Below are 25,007 nucleotides of genomic sequence, written 5' to 3'. Positions count from 1 at the left end.
TACACATTTCTGAGCCTTCTGTGGATGTCAGCAGCAGTACATCCTTCTTTGGTCAAAAACTCAATGGCTGCTTTTTGTTTCTGCCTCATATACATACTTATTCAACACCTGGTGGTGTAATAGCATCACATTTGGATTAACAGATTCAGAGAAAATGGAACACAAGCATTACTTTTGGTATGGCCCTCTTAGAATTCTTATGAACTGATCTTTCCATCTTTTAAAATGTATAATAAACAGGTGGTTGCTGCAGTTTGTTCCTCAAAGCACTGATAAATGTAGGGTAAATTTATTCAGGAATGGATTTCAAAGTCTCCTTTAGTGAATTACCATTTTTTCTGTGCCGCAGAACAGATCATGGGCAACATATTGTTGAGGGATGAATTTAATAAAAGACACATAACTGTATATGTTATATGTTGTGTCTCACAATGAAAGTATGTGCGTCTCTCCTTTTCAGTTTGATTCTTCACATGATTCTAAGGCTAAAATGTTGCTATGGCAGAAATTAAAAACTCATGTTCAAAACATCAATCATTTCTGTATTTATTGTTGCATCACTTTAAAAGCCCCATGCTTTATAGCAAATCTTTATATTAAACACTATTTCCCCTCTTTAAAATATGGAACACATGGATTTACAAGTCTCCAAATGTACAGTGTGGCTTGAAATTTTGAATCTTTTGATTAAAGCTTAGCTTTAACTGTAGAACTTATGCCATTAAAATATAACACGTTTTTATCCTGGGAAAAACTGTGTTGTATAATTGCTTCAATTTTTAGAGAAAAAATCAAATGTTTTCTAGCCAACTAATAATTCAGAGGGTTTTTTTTAGTGATTATTTGGTAGTTTCTTTGAGTATGCACAACTAGTAGTGTACATTTTATACAGTCAAAATACAGTATTCATAATATCTACACTGGCTGCTTAAGCTTGATACTGTGTCAATACATACAGTGGACCCTTGTTATACGCTGGGGCTTGGTTCCAAGATCCCCCATAGATAACAAAATCCGTGGATGCTAAAGTCCCATTAAATATAATGACATAGCAAAATAGTGTCCCTTATAAAAAATGGAAAATCAAGGTTTGATATTTGAAATTTATACTTTTTTGAACATTTTCAAACCATGGATGCTTGAATCCATGTATAAAAAGATCCATCTATAAGAAGGGCCAACTGTACAGTGGTACCTCGGGTTACGAAATTAATTCGTTCCGCCGCCGCTTTCGTAACCCGAAAAGCCTTCGCAAGCCGAAAACCCATAGGCGCTAATGGGGAAAAGCCGCGATTTCGTGTGAAATAGCGCCGAAAAGCACCAAAAATTTTTTCGTAACCCGAAAAAACGTTCGTAAGCCGGAACAGTTTTTTTTGAATGGATTTTTTTCGTAACCCAGAAATTTCGTAAGGCGGCGCATTCGTATCCCGGGGTACCACTGTATTAGATAAAAGCCAAATAAAAATAATCAGCATTGTCTTCCTGCAATTATGCTAAAGCAGCCATTCCTCCCTGTTTGTAATGTAAATCTCCATTACGATGTACTGAATTTTCCAAAGTGAGTGAGAGTAGTGAGCACTGGTCAGCCAGTGCTAATAGATGTTTAAAGTGCCTCAACATTTGCTGCCTCAAGACTCAAACTTCTTTCCTTAACCATTTTGGGGTATAGTGCTAAGACTGGTTTCAGAGAAACCATGCCCCCCTGGCATGCTGTCACTGAGCCCAAATCCTTTCCCATTGATATTGAGACCAAAACAAAGCAGATTTAGCTGTTCCTGTGACAATTGGTGAGAATGTTTTAGCTGCAGATTTCATGGAAAAGGCATGAAAAAGTTAGCCCTTGAGATCTCTTCCAACTCTGTGATTCTATGTTTGAGGATTTGATTGTGGGGTGGGACTGGCAAGTGACAACTGGGAATTGTCCTTTCCCTTCCTAGAAAGACCTAGAAACTGTTGTACATGCTCTGGTAACTTCGAGACTGGATTTCTGCAACGTACTCTACATGGGGCAACCCTTATACCAAACTCGGCAGCTGCAAATGGTGCAAAATATGGCAGCCCGGCTGGTCACTGGTGCATCCAGGACCAGCCATATAACACCAGTTTTAAAAGATCTTCATTGGCTGCCCATTCGCTTCCGAGCTCAATATAAGGTGTTGGTAATTACCTATAAAGCCCTAAATGGCTTGGGCCCAGGATACCTGAAGGACTGCCTCTCCCCGTACATTCCGCCTCGCACTCTCAGAACGTCTGGGCAGCAGCTACTGAAGGTGCCTGGGGCTAGGTTGGCCTCCACCACTCGGAGGTCGTTCTCCATAGCTGCCCCAGCCCTTTGGAATGCGCTGCCCACAGAGCTCCGCTCGTCCACCACCCTGGCCCAATTTAGGAAGGACCTCAAAACCTTCCTATTCCAACAGGCATTCCCCGAGTAAATATCCTGTGGGCCTCCCTCCTCTCTTTCGTGGCCAAGAGGTTGGGCTTTGGGGCTTTACTGTTGGTTTGTTTTTAAATATGTTTTTATTGGAATTGTTTGTATTTTAATTATGTTGTGAGCCGCCCTGATCGGAGGAAGGGTGGCATATAAATAAAAATTTTATTATTATTATTATTATTCCACAGTTCTTAAATTTCATTTTACAATACAGTGGTGTATCTCTGATCCTCAAGATACAAGTGCTCTGAACCCTGGTTGTATATGGGCAGTATATTTAACTTGCTTTTGGCTGCCATATTTCAGCAGTACAACATTGCCAAAATTGCATGATCCCATAATCCTAAAAGCCTATGCAGGGAAACAGTTATTCAAGGAACTTTGTATTGTTTAATGTTCCCTACATTCCAAAGCCATCGGAGGTTCCAGGAGCAAAACTAGAGTTTTGTTTCATTTGGAAGAAAGATCATTGGCAGATTGCAATTCTAAGCACACTTAAGTCCCACTGAACACAACCATAGGTTTGTTCTAACAAGCCTATGTAATATTTTTTGTGAGCTGCACAGGATACATATTATTGAACAGCCTATGGAAATATACTTAATAAACATAAATATAGTTGCCTGTAGAAATATACAACCACAGCATACTGCAAGGAGGAAGACCATTAATCCCTCCAGGCTTTTTTTAAAAATTCAGCTCATACGTCTTTGTCAGCGCAACCATCACAAAGGAGCCACAAGATCTCTCTAATATTTCTTAGTATACCTCCAAAGTGACCCAAAGCAGCTTTATTTTGGCCTGTCTGTATAGGCTCATAATTTGACAAAGGAAGGGGAGGGGAGAAGCAGCACATGGCATCTACCAACTCATAAATAGTTTCTTTATGTGTTTGCAACCATTCATGTAATTCTAACTGCCTTTAAGCAGTCCTGTATGTATAGGGACCAATAGTGCAGTGCATTCAGAACACCACAGGAGCACTAAAGGCTCAGAGAAGAATGAGTGAAAACAATCTGGAAGTTATGATTGCAATAGTCTCTTGACAAAGTCAATATGCTGTTCTAATAGCCTTGTTGAGATTTTATCAACTGTTCTTATCCAAGCCCATGATTGTGATGTGCATAACACACTGCTTTAGAAGTCCCTATGTGGGTAAAACATCAACAGTTCTTAAGATCCAGAACGAGCTCATACAGAAAAATGATCATAGTCCATGGCCCTCTAAGGAAACCATCTCTCTCTCTCTCTCTCTCTCTCTCTCTCTCTCTCTCAAGCTCCTTGTCTGTTCACATGCTGGCTCTGAAAGTTTGCACCTTGAGTTGAGCACTAGTGACAGGATGAAACTGTTAGTATATCATTCACCCCATAGCTTAACAGTACCCCTGCCTCAGCTGATGGAAAGTACCTTGATTGTGCTGTTAAAACCATCTGGATTAATTTTCTGTGAAAGCTCAATATTCAGGCAAAGGTAGCCATGTCAGGAGCTGCTCAAGACACAATAGCTGGCATGAAAACCATGTCATCATCAGCTGAATCTCTGTGGCAGGTCCCACACTATTTATTTTTTCCACCTGATTGGGAAAATGGAGGCCTGGCTGTTTTTTCTTTTTGGTAATTCTCATAACATGTTCCGTACATTAAGTGCACAGGTTTTGCCCTGCAGTGGCTGTTCTCCTTTGCAGGAAGGATGGACCTGAGAAAGTGATCTGACTGACAACAAAGGAATCCTAATGGATTCATGCATCAACTCAGGAGTTTCCAGTGCTTTCAGTCAAGTGTTTGTCTTTATTAAATTTCTGTTAATCCACTTCCTGGAATAGAGAGATGAACAGAGCAGTCAGCATGATTGCTCCTAGAAGTAGGGCAAGTAATTTCCAATGTTGTATATCTTGTTTGGATCCTTGATGTTCTGGGATGCTGGGGCTGATAAAAGATGACTAGAATATAACTTGCAAAATACTTGAACGAAGTTTGATTTAACTGAAAGCCCATTATTGGGCCTATTTATAATAATAATAAATAATAAAAGTTTTATTTATATACCGCCCTTCCGTAGATCAGGGCGGTTTACAACATAAAGGTACAATACAACAATTACAAAATCCAATAAAAACAGCACAACAGCAATATAAAACAATATAAACCCCCGTTAGCCCATCCTCTTTGCCACGGGAGAGGAAGGGAGGCCCACTGAACTCTATTCGGGAAATGCAAGGTGGAAAAGAAAGGTTTTTAAGTCCTTTCTAAATTGGGCCAGGGAGGTAATCGAGCGGAGCTCTATGGGCAGCGTGTTCCAAAGGGCCGGAGCGGCGATGGAGAATGTCCTCCTCGTAGTGGAGGACAGCCTAGCCCCTGGCACCCTAAGGAGTTGCTGCCCAGATGTTCTGAGGGTGCGGGGCGGAATGTACGGAGAGAGGCGGTCCTTCAGGTATCCTGGGCCCAAGCCATTTAGGGCTTTATAGGTCATTGCCAACACCTTATATTGTGCCCGGAAGCGAATAGGCAGCCAATGCAGATCTTTAAGCACAGGTGTAATATGGCTGGCCCTGGGAGTGCCAGTGACCAGCCTGGCTGCCATATTCTGTACCATTTGTAGCTTCCGGGTTTGGTATAAGGGTTGCCCCATGTAGAGTGCGTTGCAGAAGTCCAATCTCGAGGTTACCAGAGCATGTACAACAGTTTCAAGGTCCCTCTGGGCCAGGTATGGGCGCAGCTGGCGAATAAGCCGAAGCTGATAACAGGTGTTCTTGACCGTCGCATTCACCTGAGCAGTCAGGTGGAGCGACGAGTCAAGAAGCACCCCCAGACTGCGCATGGAGTCCTTCACAGGGAGCGTGACCCCGTTCAGGACAGGTGGAACCACCGCCATTCCTGGACCAGGAGAACCTATCACTAGTACCTCCGTTTTCTCTGGATTCAATTTGAGTCTGTTTTCCCTCATCCAGCCCATTACTGACTACAGGCACGCCATGAGAGGAGAGACGCCATCCTCAGTCACTGCATCAGTCGGAGACATAGAGAAAATGTTTTGGGTGTCATCAGCGTACTGATAACCCCGCGCCCCATGACTCCGGATGATCTCTCCCAGCGGTTTCATGTAAATGTTAAATAGCATGGGAGACAGAATGGCTCCTTGAGGGACCCCAGTTTTAAGGGCCCTCTCATCAGAGCACACGTCTCCCAGCTGCACCATCTGGGACCTCCCGGAGAGGTAGGACCAGAACCACTGGAGCGCAGTACCCCCGATTCCCACCTCTGCCAGGCGCCCCAGAAGGATACCATGGTCTATGGTATCGAAAGCCGCTGAGATGTCCAAGAGCACCAACAGGGACACGCTTCCCCCGTCGATGCCCAGACGGAGATCATCGACCAAGGCGACCATGGCCGTCTCAACCCCGTAACCCGCCCGGAAGCCAGTTTGAAATGGGTCCAGATAATCCGTTTCGTCCAAGACCGCCTGAAGCTGGATTTATAATTGTGCTGGTGGTGAAAATATTATTCTACCACACTACTTTCTGAGGGAAACATTCCATGTGGCTGTTTGAAAGTCTGATCTGGTAAAAAGAAATCACAGGGCACCCATTGGGACACATTTGTCAAGCACATTCTCAGCAAAAATCTTTCACATTTGGCTTGACCACTTATTTATTGCATATTTTAACAGCCCACTTTAAAATGCAGCAATAAAACAACACCTGAAAAAGCAGAATATAAAACGGGGAAAAAACCTCTACCATATAAATCTAAATTAACAACAGCAGGATGAAAGCATAAAGGTGTAAAATACTAAACCAGTTCTAAAAATGCCTAAAATATAAACATGTCTTCACATGGTGTCTTGACTTTGCTCCTGGCATTGGAAAGATCATAATGCAGACACCAAGCAAATCTCTCTGAAGTTGTTGGGAATATTGGGTCTTCCTTGAGAATTGTTAGAAACTCAGGAAGGAGAAGCAAGATTAACTTTAATCTTGCTAGCAAAGTTCCCCACAGCAAAAGAGTGAGCAAGCAGGAAAATAGTTTAACTAGCTCCACACCTTTCTCCCAGCCCCCAGTGTCCCCAATGAAAAACACACAGTCACTTGGTTAAAAGTGAAAAAGAAAAAAATAAGTTTACTTACAAAATCATGTGTATGAACAAGTACACAGGCACAGCTTTATGTTGCAGGAAAAATCAGGTAGAAAAAACAGTCTCCAAGCATCTCAAAAGAAAGATACTCCCTCAGCATGCATACATCTCCACAAAGGACATGCTGATGAGCTGGTCAGCAAGCTAGTAATGGCGACTTGACCTGTGTCTTCTTCACCCAAGACAAAGGAAATTAAGTGTCCTCATGGTAAACAGGAAATGAGAGTAGGATGTGAGGAGGGGCTGCTAGTAAACAATAAAACTACCATTGACATGCATTCCATGAAAAGGTCTTGGCCTAAAAGCATCATAGAGATATAGTACTAGAAAGGCTTAGCATGCGAAGTTGTTATATCCCAACAGAAGTTAGGTCTAACTTTTAAAGTGATTGAGCAAATTTAAAGTGACTATTCAGGTAAGTGCCTTCTAGTATGTCATCTAGTCTGGGTTTGTGGAATTGGTCTCAATTGTAGTGACATAGTTCTTGAAGGGGGTCAACATATCATTCTTGAGCTCAGTCATTGCTCTTTTTGGCCTATAACTGCTGGAAAGGATGGGCTGGCTTGGTCAAAGAGGTTATCAATGGCATTGTAAGGTCTTTGTAGGTCACTCCCGAACAAAGCCTCCTTAGACCCAGAACGTTATAACATATAGTGTCCAGGTAAAAATGTTATTGAACAAGATATGGGAGAGATTAATCATTATCAACCTTCTAGCACTTTGGAATAAACTGAATCTTTTTTAACCTGGATTCTGAAAAAGATTTGGAGCTGAAACTATCATGGGCACTCTGAAGAATAAACTTTACTGGAAGAGTGAGGTGGGAAATGTAACCCTGTTAGTTTTACTGGATCTCTTTATAACCATGGTCTCTCCCTCTCTGAAAAGTTTATCTGGGTTGGGAATAATGTGATACTTTTCAAAGGTAGTTTTACTTTTATCCTATGGCTGATTCGAGGAGGAGGAGGTGGTGGTCATTACTTCACTGTGGCATTTCTAGTATAGAGTCTTCCATGTTCTTCAACATCCTATTGAAGAAATGGATCGAAGGATGGGTGGATTGGCTGCATGGATGAAGAGATGTGAGAAAAGAATGGGGCAGCATATAGGATTTTTATGAATATGACTTGGATATACTGATATATGGATGTTTGTGTGCAAGACGATGTTACCTTGTGTAAATTAATCTTAATAGAAGTTAATGTGCAAATACTTTTCAAATGTTGAGTATTGTAAAAGCAAATCAAGCAGCAGAGATGGCTGCGTATGACGTTAACTGAAAAAGATCACAAGAGGAAGGATATATATGAAATAACTTCCCTGTACAATTGTGTGGATGAAAAAGGTGATTGTAAAACAAAAAAGGTTGTGTTTTATGGCATTATTTATGCAGTATCAGCCTTTCTTTTGATAGCTTTAAAACAAATCTTCTGGGAAGAGTTAATCTGGATGTGATAGTAAAGTAACAGGGACAGACCCACTTTAGGAAATAAGTAATTTCCTCTTTAGAGTGTTTTATCAGCAGTTTAAAAGACAGAAGAGATCACCAAAAGGAGTTTGAAAAGCTTATTATTTTAAAACTGCAAATATACATGCATATTGTAGCTTGAAGTTTGCCATATTTTTTCTCAGTTGCATTTCACAGCAACATGAAGAACAGACCCTAGAAAAGATGTAAACTTCACATCAGAATGATGTGTATTGCAAAATAAACTCCATTTAACCCTTTAAATGCATGTATCCCCTCCATAAGCATGCCAGCAGCCTTGATTTGGTTGGTGCCACTGACATCACTTGTATCGACTTTCCAGGTCCTGTAATATATTGTCAGTTTACCATTACCTTTAATGTAATATGCCTGTACTTTTGCAGTTTCACAGAGAGGCTGGCATGGCACAGTCTTCTTTATGACAACAGCCTTCCAGTGACCTCATTAACCAAACATCCCAAGACTTCTATGGCAGCAAAATCACACTCCAAATGGAACAAGATTCATCTAGGCTCCTCAGTGCTTTCATAGTTAGAAATCTTGCAGCATATAATAATCCTACATCTATTTTCAGTCTGAAAAGATTTCTAAAGCCTTACTGATGAAAAAGAAAATCTAAAATAACAAGTCTTCATGTTCATAAAAACAAGAAAAATGTGTTTAAAATCTGTCCGGAATCACTTCATGGAGGATTAATATTATAACGGGGGGGGGGGGGAATCTACAAAGCTAGCTTATGGAATTCCTTCACCTTATATAACCCTATCTAGGTATGGCCAAAACAGCTGTCATGGCCATCTGGTGATAAACCTTGCCAAATGCCCATTCCTCCACTTGTTTTTTCTATTACGGCATAACAGACCATGATTCAGTTTGTCACAGTGAGCCTTGTATTGGATCACATTTAATTTCTGATGTTGCTGTTAAATTGTCAGACTTCCAGGGTGGATACTGTTGGGCTTTTTGTGTGCCATTGCACAGCACTGGGTACACTGCCAGTAAAAAGAAAATATACTAATACATGCTAGCTATCTGCAGTTAAAATCTCACCAATTCTGTGTTTTGGATTTTGAGTTTTTGCTGCATTAATTGAAGATTCTTCTACTCACAGAATTCTACACACCACTGGGATGAGAAATGTTCCTTTGGTGATGAAAAACTCCTTCCATACACATGGAGGATCCAAACTCATCCATTGACTGTGTAATTTTAGGCAGGTCACTGTGTCTTAACCTCAGTAGAGGAGAGGGAAGAGATTACAAACTAGAGTTTCAGAAACAAAAGGACTATGTATCAGCATTATTCTCTTTCAGCTATCCATTGGTAAAGGATCAGATCTGCATTTGCATGTGTCCCTGTTTATTCTTCAGATGTAATGGGACATTCATATGATTTATACTTACAGAACACAGACCTTAACTAGGAATCCTGATACCGAAGCAGCGTCTGAGTCCGTCTTTCTCCTTTACAGTTTCAGGTTTTAAGTTGCTATGCTCACAGAAGTAAAACAAAACAAAACAAATAAAACAAAAAAGAAACCTTCTTCATCTTTTTCTTAGATGTACTGTACCTTTGGCAGCCTTCTCTTGTTTTGCATATGAGTACCAGCCTGAATTGCCATGAAGTTTATGGTAGCTCTCAAAGAGATTGTAGGGGTCCTCATCTTACCTGTCAGTTTATGGTTCTAAGCAGACCTCTGATCAGCTTGATCTGTGGTTCCAAAACAGCCTACAAAGACTCTTCCATGGATTGTTAGGATACATGTGCATGGGAATGTCTCATACTGTACTTATTGCTAGTTCACCATTTTACAAAAGACATTTATGACAGGTTTGATACACAATAATGTCTGCAATGGTTTCATGGAAGCTTAAATTTCATGAGATGCTCCCAATCTCCAAAGAAGACCTCATCTGGTGTGTTCTTAAGCTCCCAAACATCTTAATTCAGGAATGGGGAGCCCTCTTTCTTTCAAGGCCTACTGATAAAGAGAAGAAATTAAACAGTAAAAAATGGGTATTTTAAAATGTCAGTTGGTTTGTTCTACACCTTCAAAGGTTTCCTGAGGGTAGTGGTATCCCCAGAGCTTAGAATTTAGGTTTGAAGTTAATTTAATAATGTTTAATGTTAGAAATTGGAAAATTAATTCACTACCATAGACACTAAAAACTGAATTAGTTTAATGAATTAGTTTATTGTTAATTAAACAAATAGAAACAGTAGTGTTGGGCCAGACCATGAGGTTCATAGAGAATGGCATATTGGTTGTCATTGTTGACCTTAGGGGAACACATTTGTTACTGGTTCCTTGAAAAGAGCTCTTATATTCCTTTTTAAAATGCCCTCCAACCTGGAATATTTTCTCACATAGATTCCAAAGCCCATAATATGATTGTAGCCTGGAAATAGTGGGAATCCAACACATCTGGAAATTATGGTTGGACAAGGCGATTGCAAAACATGGGACCTCATCTTACAACTTCTTCCATTGAGTTGGTCACTGATCTGCATCTTTCTAACCCTGAAAATGTGTATTTTATTCTTCAAATGCCTTTGTTTGTTAAAGGTTTTTCAAAGATGCACAAGAGACATGTGTTTTGCAAGTAGGAGGCAGGGATCCCAAATCTGTGTCATCTGCAGTTTTAAGGATCAAATATCCAAGAATCCTACTTTTATCTGTACCCACGTTACATTAAATTGTATAATTGAAAAGGTGTGGGTAGGGAGAGGGTTAGTTGACTGGTGGTTCAAAAGCAGAAATGGAATATTGGCCCTATACAGACAGCCAAAATAAACCTGCTTCGAGTCACTTTGGAGGTATGGTGTTTCAATGATACATGCGTCCTAAGACTCCAGAAGCCGCACCAAAGCCACACTCCAGTTCTAAGGACTGGAGTGCAGCTTTGGTGCAGCTTCCAGACTCTTAGGATGGATGCATCATTGAAACACCATACCTCCAAAGTGACTCGAAGCAGCTTTATTTTGGCTGTCTGTATCAGGCCATTGGGGAGAGAGAGAGAAGTGGGGATGGATTTGAGGACAACATTTTAATTATTCAAGAGCTTAGTACTGTACTCTATAAATAATACACTAAAGAATTACACAGGGATTCATTGTGGTTCCCTCAATGATGTTATATAATATTGTATATTATACCAAAATGTACAAAAGACAGCAGTCCAGAATATAATCAGTAGAGGAGGTGATGTTAATCATATTGCACCCCACTCCTGAGATACTCAAAAACACCTTTCTATACAAGTCCATGGTGGGGGTGGAATACCTGTCTCTGAGGTCTGACATACAATTAGGGCCTAAATATTATTATCTAATAATGGCAAATTGTACCATAATATATGATAGCAACTAGTCCAGAATTTAATCAATAGAGAATTACTGAAGATTGTCACAATACACTCCAACCTGGAAGGCTCCAAAACCTTTCCTTCTATACTGACCCATGTGGGAGGGGAACCTACCTTTCAGGCCTAAAAGGTCTGATATTCTGGAAAGGCCCTAGGTCTCCTGTTAATCAAGCAAAGCATTTGCTCTCCAGACTCATCCCATTCCAAGACTTATATTCCATCTTTTTTCCTTCTTTCACCACAAACTTTGCTCTTCTCTGCTGACCTGGGGTCTAGAGCTTTTCTTCCTCTTCTTCCCTACTGTGTATCACACCAGTTAGCCTGCCTAATAACAGAACCATGTGATGCATTCCCTCCAATTTCAATATTTCAATATTTCTTCTCCTAAGACTTTTATTTTTCAGGATTTCTTTTTGTGCTGAACGACAGGGTGAGAGGCACTTACTATAACAATGTCCCAGTTCGCTAAAGCATATTTTGATATCAGCATTAATTGGGAAATCTAGGAGGTTAGGCAGAATCACTAGGGGGGGGAAAACCCAGAAAATTAATAATGTAATCAGTTCATTCTAAGTGTCCTAGTTAATCCATTCTTCCAGAGCTCTTCTCAGAGGAGATGTTGCTCAGCACAAATCAAGATGTTTTTCAGAAAGGGGTCAGAGTTGCTTCTGTGGGCTGTCATTTTCCCGTTTATGCGTTATTGCTTGCTTAAACACATTTGCCAGCAGTAAGAGACTTTTCTTTACTCTGTTATCATAGAAAATTTAGGTAAAGAATTATTTGACTTGTTTTTGTCATGATTCAAGAATTCAAATCTAAATTATTGTTAAATTTCATCTGTACTGGCAGAGCCCGATTTACACCATGCTGTGGCACTGCTGAATTGCAATGGAGATCTCTAGTACAGGATTTTTGCCAACCAGGGTCAGCCTGATAGTGATTACTCAACCAAGCATGTTGTTTTAATTAGATCACTTCCTAAAAGGAAAAAAGTTAGCAAAAGGCATGTTAAAATAAAGGATTGAAATTGTTATGGTTTTTCTAGGAAATGGTTTATTTTTTTTCTATCAAGCCATTTCCAAATAAAATATTAAAATGCTGTAATTTTTCCAGAACTGACGTAGAAGTTTGAAAATTGACCATCTTACCAACACACAAGAAATGTTGTGCCTATTTGTCAGGAAAGATGTGGAACTCGTTCCTAGAAGTAGCTTGCCATGAGAAAAGTGAAAACTTGGTTTTCAAATGAGCTGCAAATAGCAAAATTAGAGCAATGAATAAATGATGGTATTTTTATTATGTCTTTGCTGTGTCTACTTCAAGTATGCTTCAGAGCAAAGGTTCTCAAAATATGAGGAAAGCTTTCCTAATGATGTGCTAGGGAAGAGTTGAACTTCTCTGTAACCATTCGCGGTGTTTCTTTGCACCAGGAGGAAAAATAGTACTTTTGTCCTGTCTGTCTCTATCAGTGAAATGCAGAAAGCACTGTGTACAATAAGGATTGTGCAGGTACTGGTGTGTGTCATCAAGTCATCAGCTATATCCCTCCCCTTCCTTTGGACTTGCTGGTTCATAAAGACTGATGAAAGGAATGATCAGAGCTAGGTAAATTATTGGTTTCTGTTTTGCCTTAAGGGGACATACATATTGGCAGCTGCTATAACATAAAATTAAAAGTGTGGAAAGTATCCTTCAAAAGGAACCTGCCAAGTCTTAAGTAGTAAACCAGCTGTGCAGACGGTAGTGTATATATTTGTTCCATAGGCAACCATGTAGATGCAAGGGTCATGTGTCCTCTGTTCATATGTGGTTGTATAAGCACGTTAAGTTCCCTCAGGCAAACAACATGCAAATGTACCTAGTTGCATTTGGGAGAAAGGGATTTTTGCAGATTTTACTACTAGGTTATCAATGTTTACTATAGGAAACATGTCTGTTTAGGGTAAGCTGGGAGTATTTGCTATGTACCTGATAGACAAATAGTTTAATGTGACTGGCTGCTAATGTATCAGCTGGTTTCTTCCATTCACTCTTACTAATAGCCAAAAAATTAGTGTAGGAATCTAATTCTCTGCTGCTAGAAAGCATTCTCCATTTTGTTAAGCATTATCTATATTTTCTCTTTGGGCATTTATACCATCAGATAAACCAGCCAATCATTACTTTTTGCATAGTTGTGGCAGGATCAGGAATGAAAATGGCTACTTGGAACAAACGTTAGTATTGTGAAGAATCTAGGTTTGGACGCTTTGGGTAACATAATTGTTATAATTTATAATTAGTAATAATGAAGTTGCATTACAACAGTTGCAAGAAAAGAAAGTGAATTGTTTCATACATTTGTCTAAAAAAATTGTCATTTTTTTTAAAAGAAAGAAAGAATAAGATAGAAAGGAGCTGATTACTCAAACACACGTTTTATCTATCGGAAAACTAGAGATTTTATATGTTTTCTTGCCTTCTAAGAAAATAAATTGTTTGGCATGAGAGCAGTGCAGATTACCTCTTCTTCTGTATTTGTATTAACCTACTGCCTGAATACAGGTTTGAACTGGGTTTTGCAAGACTTTTTAGATTATTGTGGCTCCTTGTAGTCTGTATTAATATTTTATTGATGGGTCACACCTAGTTTTTCCTCTCAGCTTCTGCTGGCTGCAGATTGGTTCTGTCTCTTTTAATAGTATTTGCATATGGTTTAATACGTTGACTGAGGCAGTGAGGTATATTTTTGGTTAAATTTTGTTATGCCTATGTTTGATATACTGTAGTTACTGTATGCATTTTGTATTTATTAACTGTCTAAGTGTTGATGTCTTGAAATGGTGTTAACAGGATTATTGTTGTATTTTGTTGTTAGATAACTTTTCCATATTGTTGACTTCTGGTATTTTATGTGATGCCACTGTAGTTGTTACCTATGGTGATGTTATTAGCTGCTTTATTGGCTGCTTTCCTTTTCCCTTTTCTGGGAAAAGCTGGGGTACAAATGGTTACATGGGCTGATGAGGAAATCAGACTGAAACACTTAAGGGGTGTGCTTGAAATGCATGTACCCTGAACTCCCATTCCTTTTCTTTTTAGTGACAGATTTAGCTTAGGAATGTTTATCCTATAGTTTTCTATTGGCAGTCTTTCACAATTAAAATGTTGATTTAAGTGCTGGTAGTCAGTGGCATAGTAAAACCAAAATATGTAAATCCACATGAAGTAACTGTTCCAAGAATTGAGAGGGAGGGAGGAATAAAGGGTCGCAGCTGCGTCACAGGATTTGTTCACTTCAGGCTGGGGTGCCAGGAGATTTGAGACAGATGTTTTCAGACATGCGGCATGCCTAAAACATTTCCAGGGGTTGGGCTACAAATAGTGACTTAATAAGTGTAGAAACAGGGAAAGTATGCAGCGGGAGAGAGATGCAAGAGTTTATTCACCCCTAGGTGAATAGCCAGTCGCTTTACATTACATCTGCCTGTCAGGGTTGGCTATTTAAGCTGTCATGCCCTTGGTATTGCTCTTTGACTGTGAATAAAGTGCAGCATTGTGATTACTAATCCCACTCCAGTGACTTGACTTTAAATGTGGTTTTGGAGTGGATCCCGGAGTCCTGTTTGCTAAGCTTCCTACTCCTGTTTCAGAGACACCACTGGATAGCGAGGAGAGAGCACTGAAGGCTGCCCTCCTCCACTTAGAACTTGTTGCTTTTTAAAAAAATCTTTTTTATTGTGTGTAAATCATCTGAAGGAAACCAATGGCTACCAAAGTTACCTGTTTGTTTTTCTTTTTCTCTTTGCCTCTGCTCCCAGTGGGAAATCACACTGGACGCATCAAGGTGGTCTTTACACCCAGCATATGTAAAGTGACTTGTAAAAAAAGGCACCTGTCAGAACAGCTGTGAGAAAGGGAACACCACCACACTGATTAGTGAAAACGGGCATGCTGCTGACACCTTGACAGCACCCAACTTCCGAGTAGGTAAGTCTCACCAATCCATTTCTTGTCCTTGCTAATCCATTTTGAGATTAAACTATGTGCAAATATTTCTCAGTTTTTTCTTGAAAGGGTTTTAATAAGTGTCACGTCATCCAGTCTGTTGGATGCCTTCTTGTAGTTTTTGATAATCCTTCTGGTGTCAAAAAGGTATATAACTACCTAAAACCTATAGTTCAAAGTGTGTGTTTGTGTGTGCACATGCATGCATGAGAGAGAGAGAGAGAGAGAGAGAGAGAGAGAGAGAGTGCATACTATATATTAGTAACCTTTCAAAGAAACCCACAAATTGGATGAAAAAATATGCTGAGATTGAAGGAAAATTAATGTTCTTTCAATTTGCTGGATTATTATTATTACTTATTATTATTATTATTTTGTTTAAAAGTAAAAGATATTAAAATAAAAGAGAAATACTGTCAGTTGTTAGTAATTGTTTTATAAAAGTTGTAAAGTATTGTTTAAATGGTATTGCATAATTACCACAGAATCAGTTTCCCAACCTATAAATGAACTGACCAAGATAAATTCATTTGTTTAGAAGCAACTCAGGTTGATTTAGATGGAAATTAGTTTCATGTTGTTTTGTAGAATAACAGACAGAATGTTGCATAATGTATTTTACATTTGCTATTGTGCAAAACATTTCTCTCACATGTTTTAGTCTATTCTAGTAACATTATTTTTAGTTCTTGAATTCTTCAGACCCTTCAGTTTATACTCAGTTAAACTGTACATAATAAGACTCCTTGAAGCAGAAACAGAATGTTAGACTGGGTGGATAGAGACAGCCTAATTGTCTTTTATTGTGGTATGCTGTCTTCTCAGAACACTGTTCCCTACTATTTTGCTCTCAAGGTATTTCTAAAAGTGGTTGCATGAGGAGGAATGAAAATAGAAAGTACTTTGGAAAGGAGACATGCTTCCTATTGTGGGAGTTTAGCACTATTGTTGCTTTCTGACACAATAATAGTGATTTACCACCCATGTTGATTCTACTAATCTAGTTAGAGTGCCCACACTTGGGATGAGGAATCAGCATTCTGAATATGCAATTGAGGATGTCAAGTGCTCCAAGCAATGGTCACTCACAAAATACTGTGGGATGGTTTGGATGTAATAATTTGGTACCGCATGCATAAAATTACTGTTATGTCCCTCTAAGGTTCACCTATCCTGTTTTACCCAATGACTTCCAATTCAGAAGCAACTATAAATTTATTTTTTTTACATCAGAACTGGGCAAATTATGGTTTGTACAAACTAAACTGCTAACTTCAGTTGAGCTATTTTGTTGTTGTTGTTGTTCTGCTTTGGATACAAAATATAGCTGCCTGGTTCACATATAATGGCTAGCTGTGTCTTGTCAGAAAGTTGCATTTGAGGAAAGAGGGAGCTCATGGCTTTATTTAGCCTATGTATGAAAACGTCCGTTGGATTACATTATTAACATTCCTTGGTATAGATCCAATTTTTTTCTGAGACAATTGGCCTGGGATACTGGAAGGATAGTATATATCCAACTTGATTAATACCTACAGATAGCTCCTCTATGAATTTGTCCAGTTCCTGTATATAGCTATCTGAATTGATGCCCATCCAATCTAAAGTTAAAACTTTGCTGAGCATTTATCAGTCAAGACTTTTATCAGTCTTAAATGTTCCACCATTCAATTTCAGATGATACATCATCATTGATGTAATTCATATGTAATTTTATATATAGTCAGTCTTACGTTTTCATGGGGGGATCCGTTCCGGACCACTACCTCCCCACGAAAACAGAGCTTTGCACACATTCAAGCCTCATAGGCTTGAACGGGGCATGTTCCTGTGCGTGTGCCCCATTAAAAATAGCAGAGGTCACCCCTCCATGGATTTCCAAGGTTGTGAATCTGGGATCCACGAGTTAGGAGGGGCGACTGTACTTACATCACATCTCTCCATAATTGCCTTTTTTCTAGTTAATGAAACAGATTAGAGTTAATATGTACATAAAAAGCCATTAAAGGAATCAGTAGTTCTATGAGATATACGTATAATACAAAATATGTTCAGATATTTTTGATATGAGTTATGCATATCACCAGGAGTGAAACCAAGGTTAAAACTGGGATTGAGAGTAGCCTGCATGGATTCAGTTGATCATAAGGGTCCATCATTATTTGAATGAATAAAAGTGAGAGAAAGTAGTACCTTAAGAAACTAGTAGGTGTGATCTACTAGCATGCTCAAGTTCATTCCTGTACTCTAATGCTCTGGTGCTGGCAGCGCCGGCTCATCCATATGGTGAACTAGGCAGCCGCCTAGGGCGAAAAAATTCAGGGGCGGCTTGGCAGCTTTTTTGTATAATATTTTGTATAATTAAACAATATTAAAGTGAAAACGCATTACAACAAGTGATGTAAAATCAAGCTACTATATAATAATAATAATAATAATAATAATAATAATAATAATAATAATAACAATATTTATGTTTCCCCGCCTCTCCTGGTGGATCGAAGTGGGGTTACAGACTAAATAAAAGCACAAAGCGTTTACCTCAAAATTCAATTAAAAGCAGCTAAAAACAATAAAATATCCAACATCAGACAATAACAATAGCATCAATAAGCAAGGCAGGGATAATACACAGACAGGGGCATATCATTCATATCATATCAGGGGGGTATTCATATCAGGTGGGGGTATGCTCGGCTAAAAGCTCAGTTTTAACTGCTTTTCTAAATGTTTCTAAGCAAGGCCGCCAAGCGGATCTCCTCAGGAAGACTATTCCATAGTCTCGGAGCCGTTGATGAGAATGCTCTTTGCGAAGTAGCAACATACTTAGAGGTTGCTATTTCCAGTAGGTTCTTACCTGATGTTCTAAGAGTGCGGGGCGGATTATATAGGGAGATGCGGTCCCGTAAGTAATTCAGGCCCAAGCCATGTAGGGTTTATATGACGGTTTCTTTGTACAAAGGCCAAAACATAAATGTGCGCCCCCCCCTTTGTCCGTGGTACGGTCACATGGTACATCATCCGCCTTCCACATGCGCCTTGAATGTAACCTCAGGGTCAACAGCCCCCTCTCCTCTCGCCGCCCACCCGCCTTACCCTTGATGCCACAACACGGAACGCCAGTCGTCTTGAGTTTACTGTTTACAACAAACTAGTCTGTTTTTGTGTTTTGCATTTTTGGTAGTGTTCATGCAATAATGTTTAAGTCTTTGTGTTTGACTGTTTACCTAGTACATTTAATATTGGTTTGCGTTCTTACGACAAGTTTTAAACTAAGTAAAGAGGAAGTTTTAGTTGCTTAGGTGAGTACTCTATTTATTATTACATTATCTTAGGGGATAGGGGGGCGCACAGCCACCCTGTATCCTTTGTCTTTTATCATTACATAATTAGAAAACTAATTAGCTTTTTGACTAATTCTCAATACTATGATGAGAGATTGGAACCTAAGTTTTATGTCATGTTTAGATTTAACAAACAAAACAGCAGAAATCAAGGGGTGAAAATAATTATGAGGGGTGACAGGGGGTGCCAAAATATTTCTTGTCTAGGGTGGTCAAATACCTAGAGACAGCCCTGGGTGCTGGTCAGATAGAATAGGTATTGCCTGTCAGCCAGCAAGCGAGCTTCAAAAGTGACTACAGTTTATGTCTCCTTGGAGTAAGGTTTTGCATTTGACTAATTTTGTGACTAATTTCCTTAGTTAAACTTTAGTCCTTTCAAGAAGTTCCTACCTCTTCTTTATATCACCCTGTTGCAAATTCCAGAGGGGAAAAAACAATAAAAAGTTAACCTTAAAGAGACACTTTAAAAAACTATATATTCATCATGTCACAGGTTTTTGTAGGCAAGAATACACTTTGTCAGATTGATGAAGAGATTGCATAAGAGAGCAAGATATAAATTATGAATATATGAAAATTTCTTCAAAGTTTTCTTTGTAACAAAGCAAGGCCAAAAGGCTAAGCATCATAACTGACAGCAATATTTTAATTTATTTATTTATTAAGACATATCTTACCAGATTTCAGGGTAGTGTACAAAAAAGATTAAGAAGTAATAATAATTGTAACAATATAAAAAGTCTGTAAACACATAAAACAATTTAAACAACTTAAAACAACTTATAACCATATACTTATGCAGACTTTGGCAACTTCTTTAGAACCCGAAGGCCTTGCTGAAAGGCTGTGTTTTAATTTGACACCAAAATCAAGCTAGTGTCTATGACCATTAGGTTCCACAGAAGGGGCATTCAACAACCAAGATGCCACAGTGAAGACGTGGGAGCTGCAGACCAGTCTTCAGTGGCAGGCTGTGCACTCCAGTCCTCAGCTGCCCCCATCTAGTACATTGTTCCCACAGACGAATACAGGGGGACCTTCTCTAACAGATCTCAGTTCTTATGCAGGCATACATTGGCAGTGGTGCTCCTTCAAGTATTGTGGTCCCAGATCATTTAGATTGTTTAGATTTAAAGATTATCTCAACTGCCTTGAAGTCATGAAGTCCACTTGGGCTTCCAGTGATAGAGATGGATCAAGGAGTACTCTCAAGTTACATTCCTGCTCCTTTAGGAAGACTGCAGGCCATTTAGCACACCTCATTTACTCATCTGCAGACCTTCCATTTCATCAGGATTCAGTTTCCATTTACTAGCCCTCATCCAGCCCAACCTGAAACAACACAGAAAGGGATCTAGATGACTTCCGGGAAAGATGGCGGAGTAACAAGTCGTTTGAAACAGTAGCGGGTTACAAACGACCCTACTTGCAAGCTGATTAGCTCCAAAATCAAGAAAGAGGGGGTTTTGCATTGCCAGATTTTAAGATATATTATGAGGCCAATTGTCTGGATTGGCTGAGAGAATGGATGAATTTAGAAAATGAAAGCTTACTGAGTTTGGAGGGCTTTAATAACAGATACGGCTGGCATGCATATATGTGGTATGGGAAGATAGATCAGAACAAACAATTTAATGACCATATTTTACGAAGATCACTATTTAGAATATGGAAGAAATATAAGAATAAGCTATATAGTAGATTACCCCTATGGACATCTCCCCATGAAGCTTTTATGAATAAAGGAAAGTTAATTGGGAAGGACTGGCTCAAATATAATGATATACTTAAAACAGAAAAAGGAGAATTGAGAATTAAAAGCCGAGAAGAGTTAGGTAAACAGGGAATAAATTTAAGTTGGTTTCAGTATTTACAATTAAGTTCAAGATATCAAAAAGATAGGAGCCAGGAAGGAATAGCCACAGAGAAAAATGAAATGGATGTGATTTTGGAAAAGGGGAACAAAGGTATAATTTCAAGATTATATAAAATGTGTGTAAAATTAGAATGTGCAGAAGAAACGATAAAAGGATGTATGGTGGAGTGGGCGAAGAATGTAAATAGAAATATACAATTAGAAAGATGGGAGAGGGCGTGGGGATGAGATTTGGGTTTTACGTGCTGCGCTGATCTAAAAGAAAACTTCTTAAAAATGATGCACAGGTGGCATATCCCTCCTTCAAGATGGGCAAAGATGGTAAAAGGTAGCTCGGATGTATGTTGGAGATGTAATAGCCATTACGGTTCTTATTATCATATGTGGTGGACATGCCCTGTAGTGAAGAAGTTTTGGGAAAAGGTACAGGAAATAATCAAAGAGATATACCAAATTTATATAAGATTAGAACCAGAAATAATACTGTTGAACATGATTGAAGATAATGCACTAAGAAAATATAAAAAACTATTGTTATATTTAATAACAACAGCTAGGATTATTGTGGCAAAGAATTGGAAAAAGAGGGGAGACATAGATATAGATGAATGGTTATTGAAGGCATTAGAGGCCATGGAAATGGACACACTAACTATGTGGTTAAGGGACGGGGGAAGTGAAGAAAACTCAAATGAGGAAATGTGGAAATTATTAGTGTCGTATTGTAAAAGAAGATGGTCGGAGTAAATTTAAAGGTATCCCATAATGATTGTATAGTATATATAGAAGTAGAGGTAATCGTAATTTAAGAGATAGGAGGATGGATGTAAGGCAATTTCTTTTCTTTTATTCATATACGATCAAGATGAGTAAGATATAACAAAAGCTATGGGAACTCAGACTGCATATTTTATTGAGGAAAAAAGTAGATGTTACAGTGAGATGGGTGAAGCTTTACATACAGGTATAGAGGAAAAATTTTAATGTCAATTGCTGTTTCAGAAGAAGAGGCGGAAATAGATATATAGGAGCAATGGTTATTTCTTCTTGAAGGTGGAGTTGGAAAACACCCAAGGTTAGAACGGAAGATCAAGGAAGTCGAAAGTAGATTAAGCATGTTATTATTGTCTCAGGATTATTTTTGTTTTCGTACATTGTATATATGTAATGAACTTTTTTTTAATAATAATAAAAAAAGAAAGGGATCTAGATAATCTATTTTTTATAATAATATTTGTTCCACCACCACGTGCTTCAACACCTTGTTCAAAAAGAGGAGAAATGGTTCTATAAACCAGGGCGGTGTACAACATGAATATCATATACAACAAATACATTAAAACAATACATTAAAACATTCTGGCCAGCGTGCCACTGCTGACGTAGAGGAGGGGGGGAGAGACTAATTGGAGCCTGTGTCAGGGAAAGCTTGTGTGAACAAGAAAGTCTTCAGCTCCTTCTTGAACTGGACCAGGGAGGTGGCCGAGCGGAGCTCAATGGGCAGAGAGTTCCAGAGGGTCGGGGCCGAGATGGTAAAAGTCCTCCTTGATGTGGAGGCTAGTCTAGTTAAATTCTATTCACTAAACTTCCCTAAATAGATCTCTGACTTCATGCGTCTACCTAACTCTCTTTGCTCCCTCAATGGAGCTCTAACTGAACAGCCCACTGAACTCTTCTAAACTAAACTGTCCCCTTTAAACCATCACTCATTCCTCCCTTTTATATCTACTCCTCCCACGACAGCTCTTCTTCTACAGCCAGCCTGAATTAAGATTGGCTATTGGGAAATCAAGTCTGTCCAGTCACTCTGTCACAGTGGTGCTTAGAAGTTGCACAGTGATGTCAAGAAAGTGAATTGGTTCTGTGGATTGTTCCAGGCTTTGGTTGAGGATAAGGTGGAAGTTATTGAAATCCTGGTGGAACTTCTCATGTGATTGTTTTCCATATGGTCAAATTATAAAGATGTCCTCAAGAAATCATATTAACATTTCCTTATGTTACATTTTCCAGATTCAGTTTTCAAAGAATGTGGAGTGGAAAAAAGGAAACAGCAGGGTGTGTGTTGAGGAACATCCCAACTATTTTAAAAAATATAATTGTATGATTCATTCTTGCTCATAAGTCTATTCTGAGTTAATATAATATAGCAAGTTAAAACAACATAGGTAGCAAAGGTTTTATCCTTTCTTATTCATGCATCCCCTTTAGACTTTGTAATGTAAAAAGCTATGACTCTTTGCTCTTGAGTTGGCCACTGTAGGATTAATGACTGATATTTCTTGTTGCTGCCTCATGTCTGATGGAAAACAAAACATGCATAACACTCTGTTCCCCTTTGTCTATTTTCTGGTGAATTTTGATCTTCTCTACCCACTTTGCTGTACCCACTGGCTCTTACTTGCACTGTACTCTTAGCTCATGCTTCTGAAAATTGTCTGCACAGTACTTCCAGCTTATCTTTTAATTGTAACCTGCTGGGTCTTTCCATCTAGCTCTTTCCATGGCTGTTTTGGTCTTGCCCCTTACCATGCCACCTAGACCATTTTCTTTGCTCTGCTGACTGGCTTCTTGAATGCCTGCAACTAATTAGGGCATGAAGATGGTGACGTCTTCAGCATCTGAACATTTAATCAGCACCAAGAATTCATTGGTACCTCTGAACACGTATATCCTGTTGAACCAAACATTGTAGATGTTTGTCTACGTTAAAGGATTTTACAGATGAAAATGCTATATTATTAATATCAGAGAATTAGTGTGTTGAAATAATTTGAGTGTTGTGCTTAGGCACAGGAAGTGGATCAGACATAACAAATAAGCAAATAAAAGCAGGCATAACAAATTAAATAGTAGACTAGACTGCCAAATCAGACAGTGGAATAGACTGCCTTGAAGAGTGATGGATTTTCTTCTTTGGAGGTCCTTTAAAAAAAAAAAGTTAGATGGGGATCTTTCAGGCTTGCTCTAGGTTTGTATTCCTCCATGGCAGGGGGCTGGACTAGATTGTAGCTCCTTCCAATTCTAAGCATACAAGTATATAACATATACAGCAGTAAGGTCAGTGATTCATATGGTTGCTCTGCTTTGAGATTTACTCCAAAATTTAAAGGAGCTATCCAGAGTGCTGAAACCACTGTGGGAAAGGGGTTCAGGTTGGGCAGCTCCTTTAACATTCAGTCTAAAACACAAGAGTGGATTAACTACCAGCAGCTGCCACTGAATAGGAAATCACTGCATTTGGATGCCCTCACTGCTTTAAGGCACTTGCACCTTTCTTTTCCAGGAGCATACTTTAAAAGCCAGCTTCTATAGATTTACATCAGATGACCGGCTTCTAGTTGACTTGTAGCTGTAGTAACAACAAGAAACTTTCCTCACACTCCCAATAGCACTGTTACATTTTAAATAAAAATATTCTAGTTGTTTTAGTTGATAATATGATAAACAGGTAAATATGCATTCAACACTTATCAAAAATTGCAATCAGTATTTGAAACATAATGCGGTGGTGAAAGATTGTTAGCTGAGCCAGCATTTAATTTGCTGATACATACATCCAACCTTCTACTTATTCAGCAGAGAGGAAACTGAGCTCATGTTAAAGCTGAGGAACTCAGTTCAAGTTCTCTCTTGATATTATGCCTGTTTTGACCCTCAATTTGAAATATTTACTGAACCTTGAAGCTCACTGGTAGCAGTCAGCAATTCATTATCTCTGACTATAGTTTGCTATAGAGACCTGTTGAGGATAAAAAGATATGCTGACCTTCCTAAGAGAATTTTATTTTATTTTATATTTATATGCTTCATTGCATTTATACCCTGCCTTTCTTCTGAGATGGGATTCAGGATGGAAAGAATGGAGCAGACAAGAATGTTACGATGGCTGTTTGTTTGTTTGTTTGTTTGTTTGTTTGTTTGCATACCCACTGAAAAGTAATTATCTACAAGTATGAATACAGCAAGAATGTGCCATTTATATTTGTAATATATGATCAGTAGAAGTACCTGTGTTGGTTGAAGAATGAAACATGTCATTTGGGAAAATTAAACATCTTTAAATGTAGTTGAAACAAATATCTATAGCTGTGTGTTATACTAAACAAAATGCTTCTTTTTATTAAAACAATTTGGTTCTCATGGAGGAGTTGTAGAAGATCTCTCATTTTAGTTAAAAAGTAGATGTGGTTTGTAAGAAAGCCAACACATTTTTTAGTGTAACCTTCATTTATGAGCAAAAGATCCAATACCAGATTGTTGCATTAAAATGTTCTTTAAAGAAATTGCCTTTAAAATGTTAGTATTAGGCACTAACATGTCTAACATTGTTAGAAAAAAGAAAATGAGCACCAGATTATAGTCCTGCAGAATGAGAACCTAAGC

General features: G+C 38.8%; 1 protein-coding gene across 1 annotated transcript in view; it reads left to right on the top strand.

The window, feature by feature from the left end:
* The first annotated feature begins 14,812 nt into the window (after window positions 1-14,812).
* Window positions 14,813-25,007, top strand: part of LTBP1 (latent transforming growth factor beta binding protein 1) — a 198,152-nt gene continuing 187,957 nt past the window's right edge. Inside the window, 2 exon segments of the mRNA XM_042461184.1 lie at window positions 14,813-15,279; window positions 15,281-15,386. Of these exon segments, the coding sequence (XP_042317118.1) occupies window positions 15,163-15,279; window positions 15,281-15,386 (223 nt within the window). The 5' untranslated portion in view covers window positions 14,813-15,162.

The sequence above is a fragment of the Sceloporus undulatus genome, chromosome 1 (assembly GCF_019175285.1).
Source record: "Sceloporus undulatus isolate JIND9_A2432 ecotype Alabama chromosome 1, SceUnd_v1.1, whole genome shotgun sequence".
NCBI lineage: Eukaryota > Metazoa > Chordata > Lepidosauria > Squamata > Phrynosomatidae > Sceloporus > Sceloporus undulatus.
The sequence above is the reverse complement of the archived record's forward strand: the minus strand, read 5'-3'. Positions and strand labels throughout refer to the sequence as shown.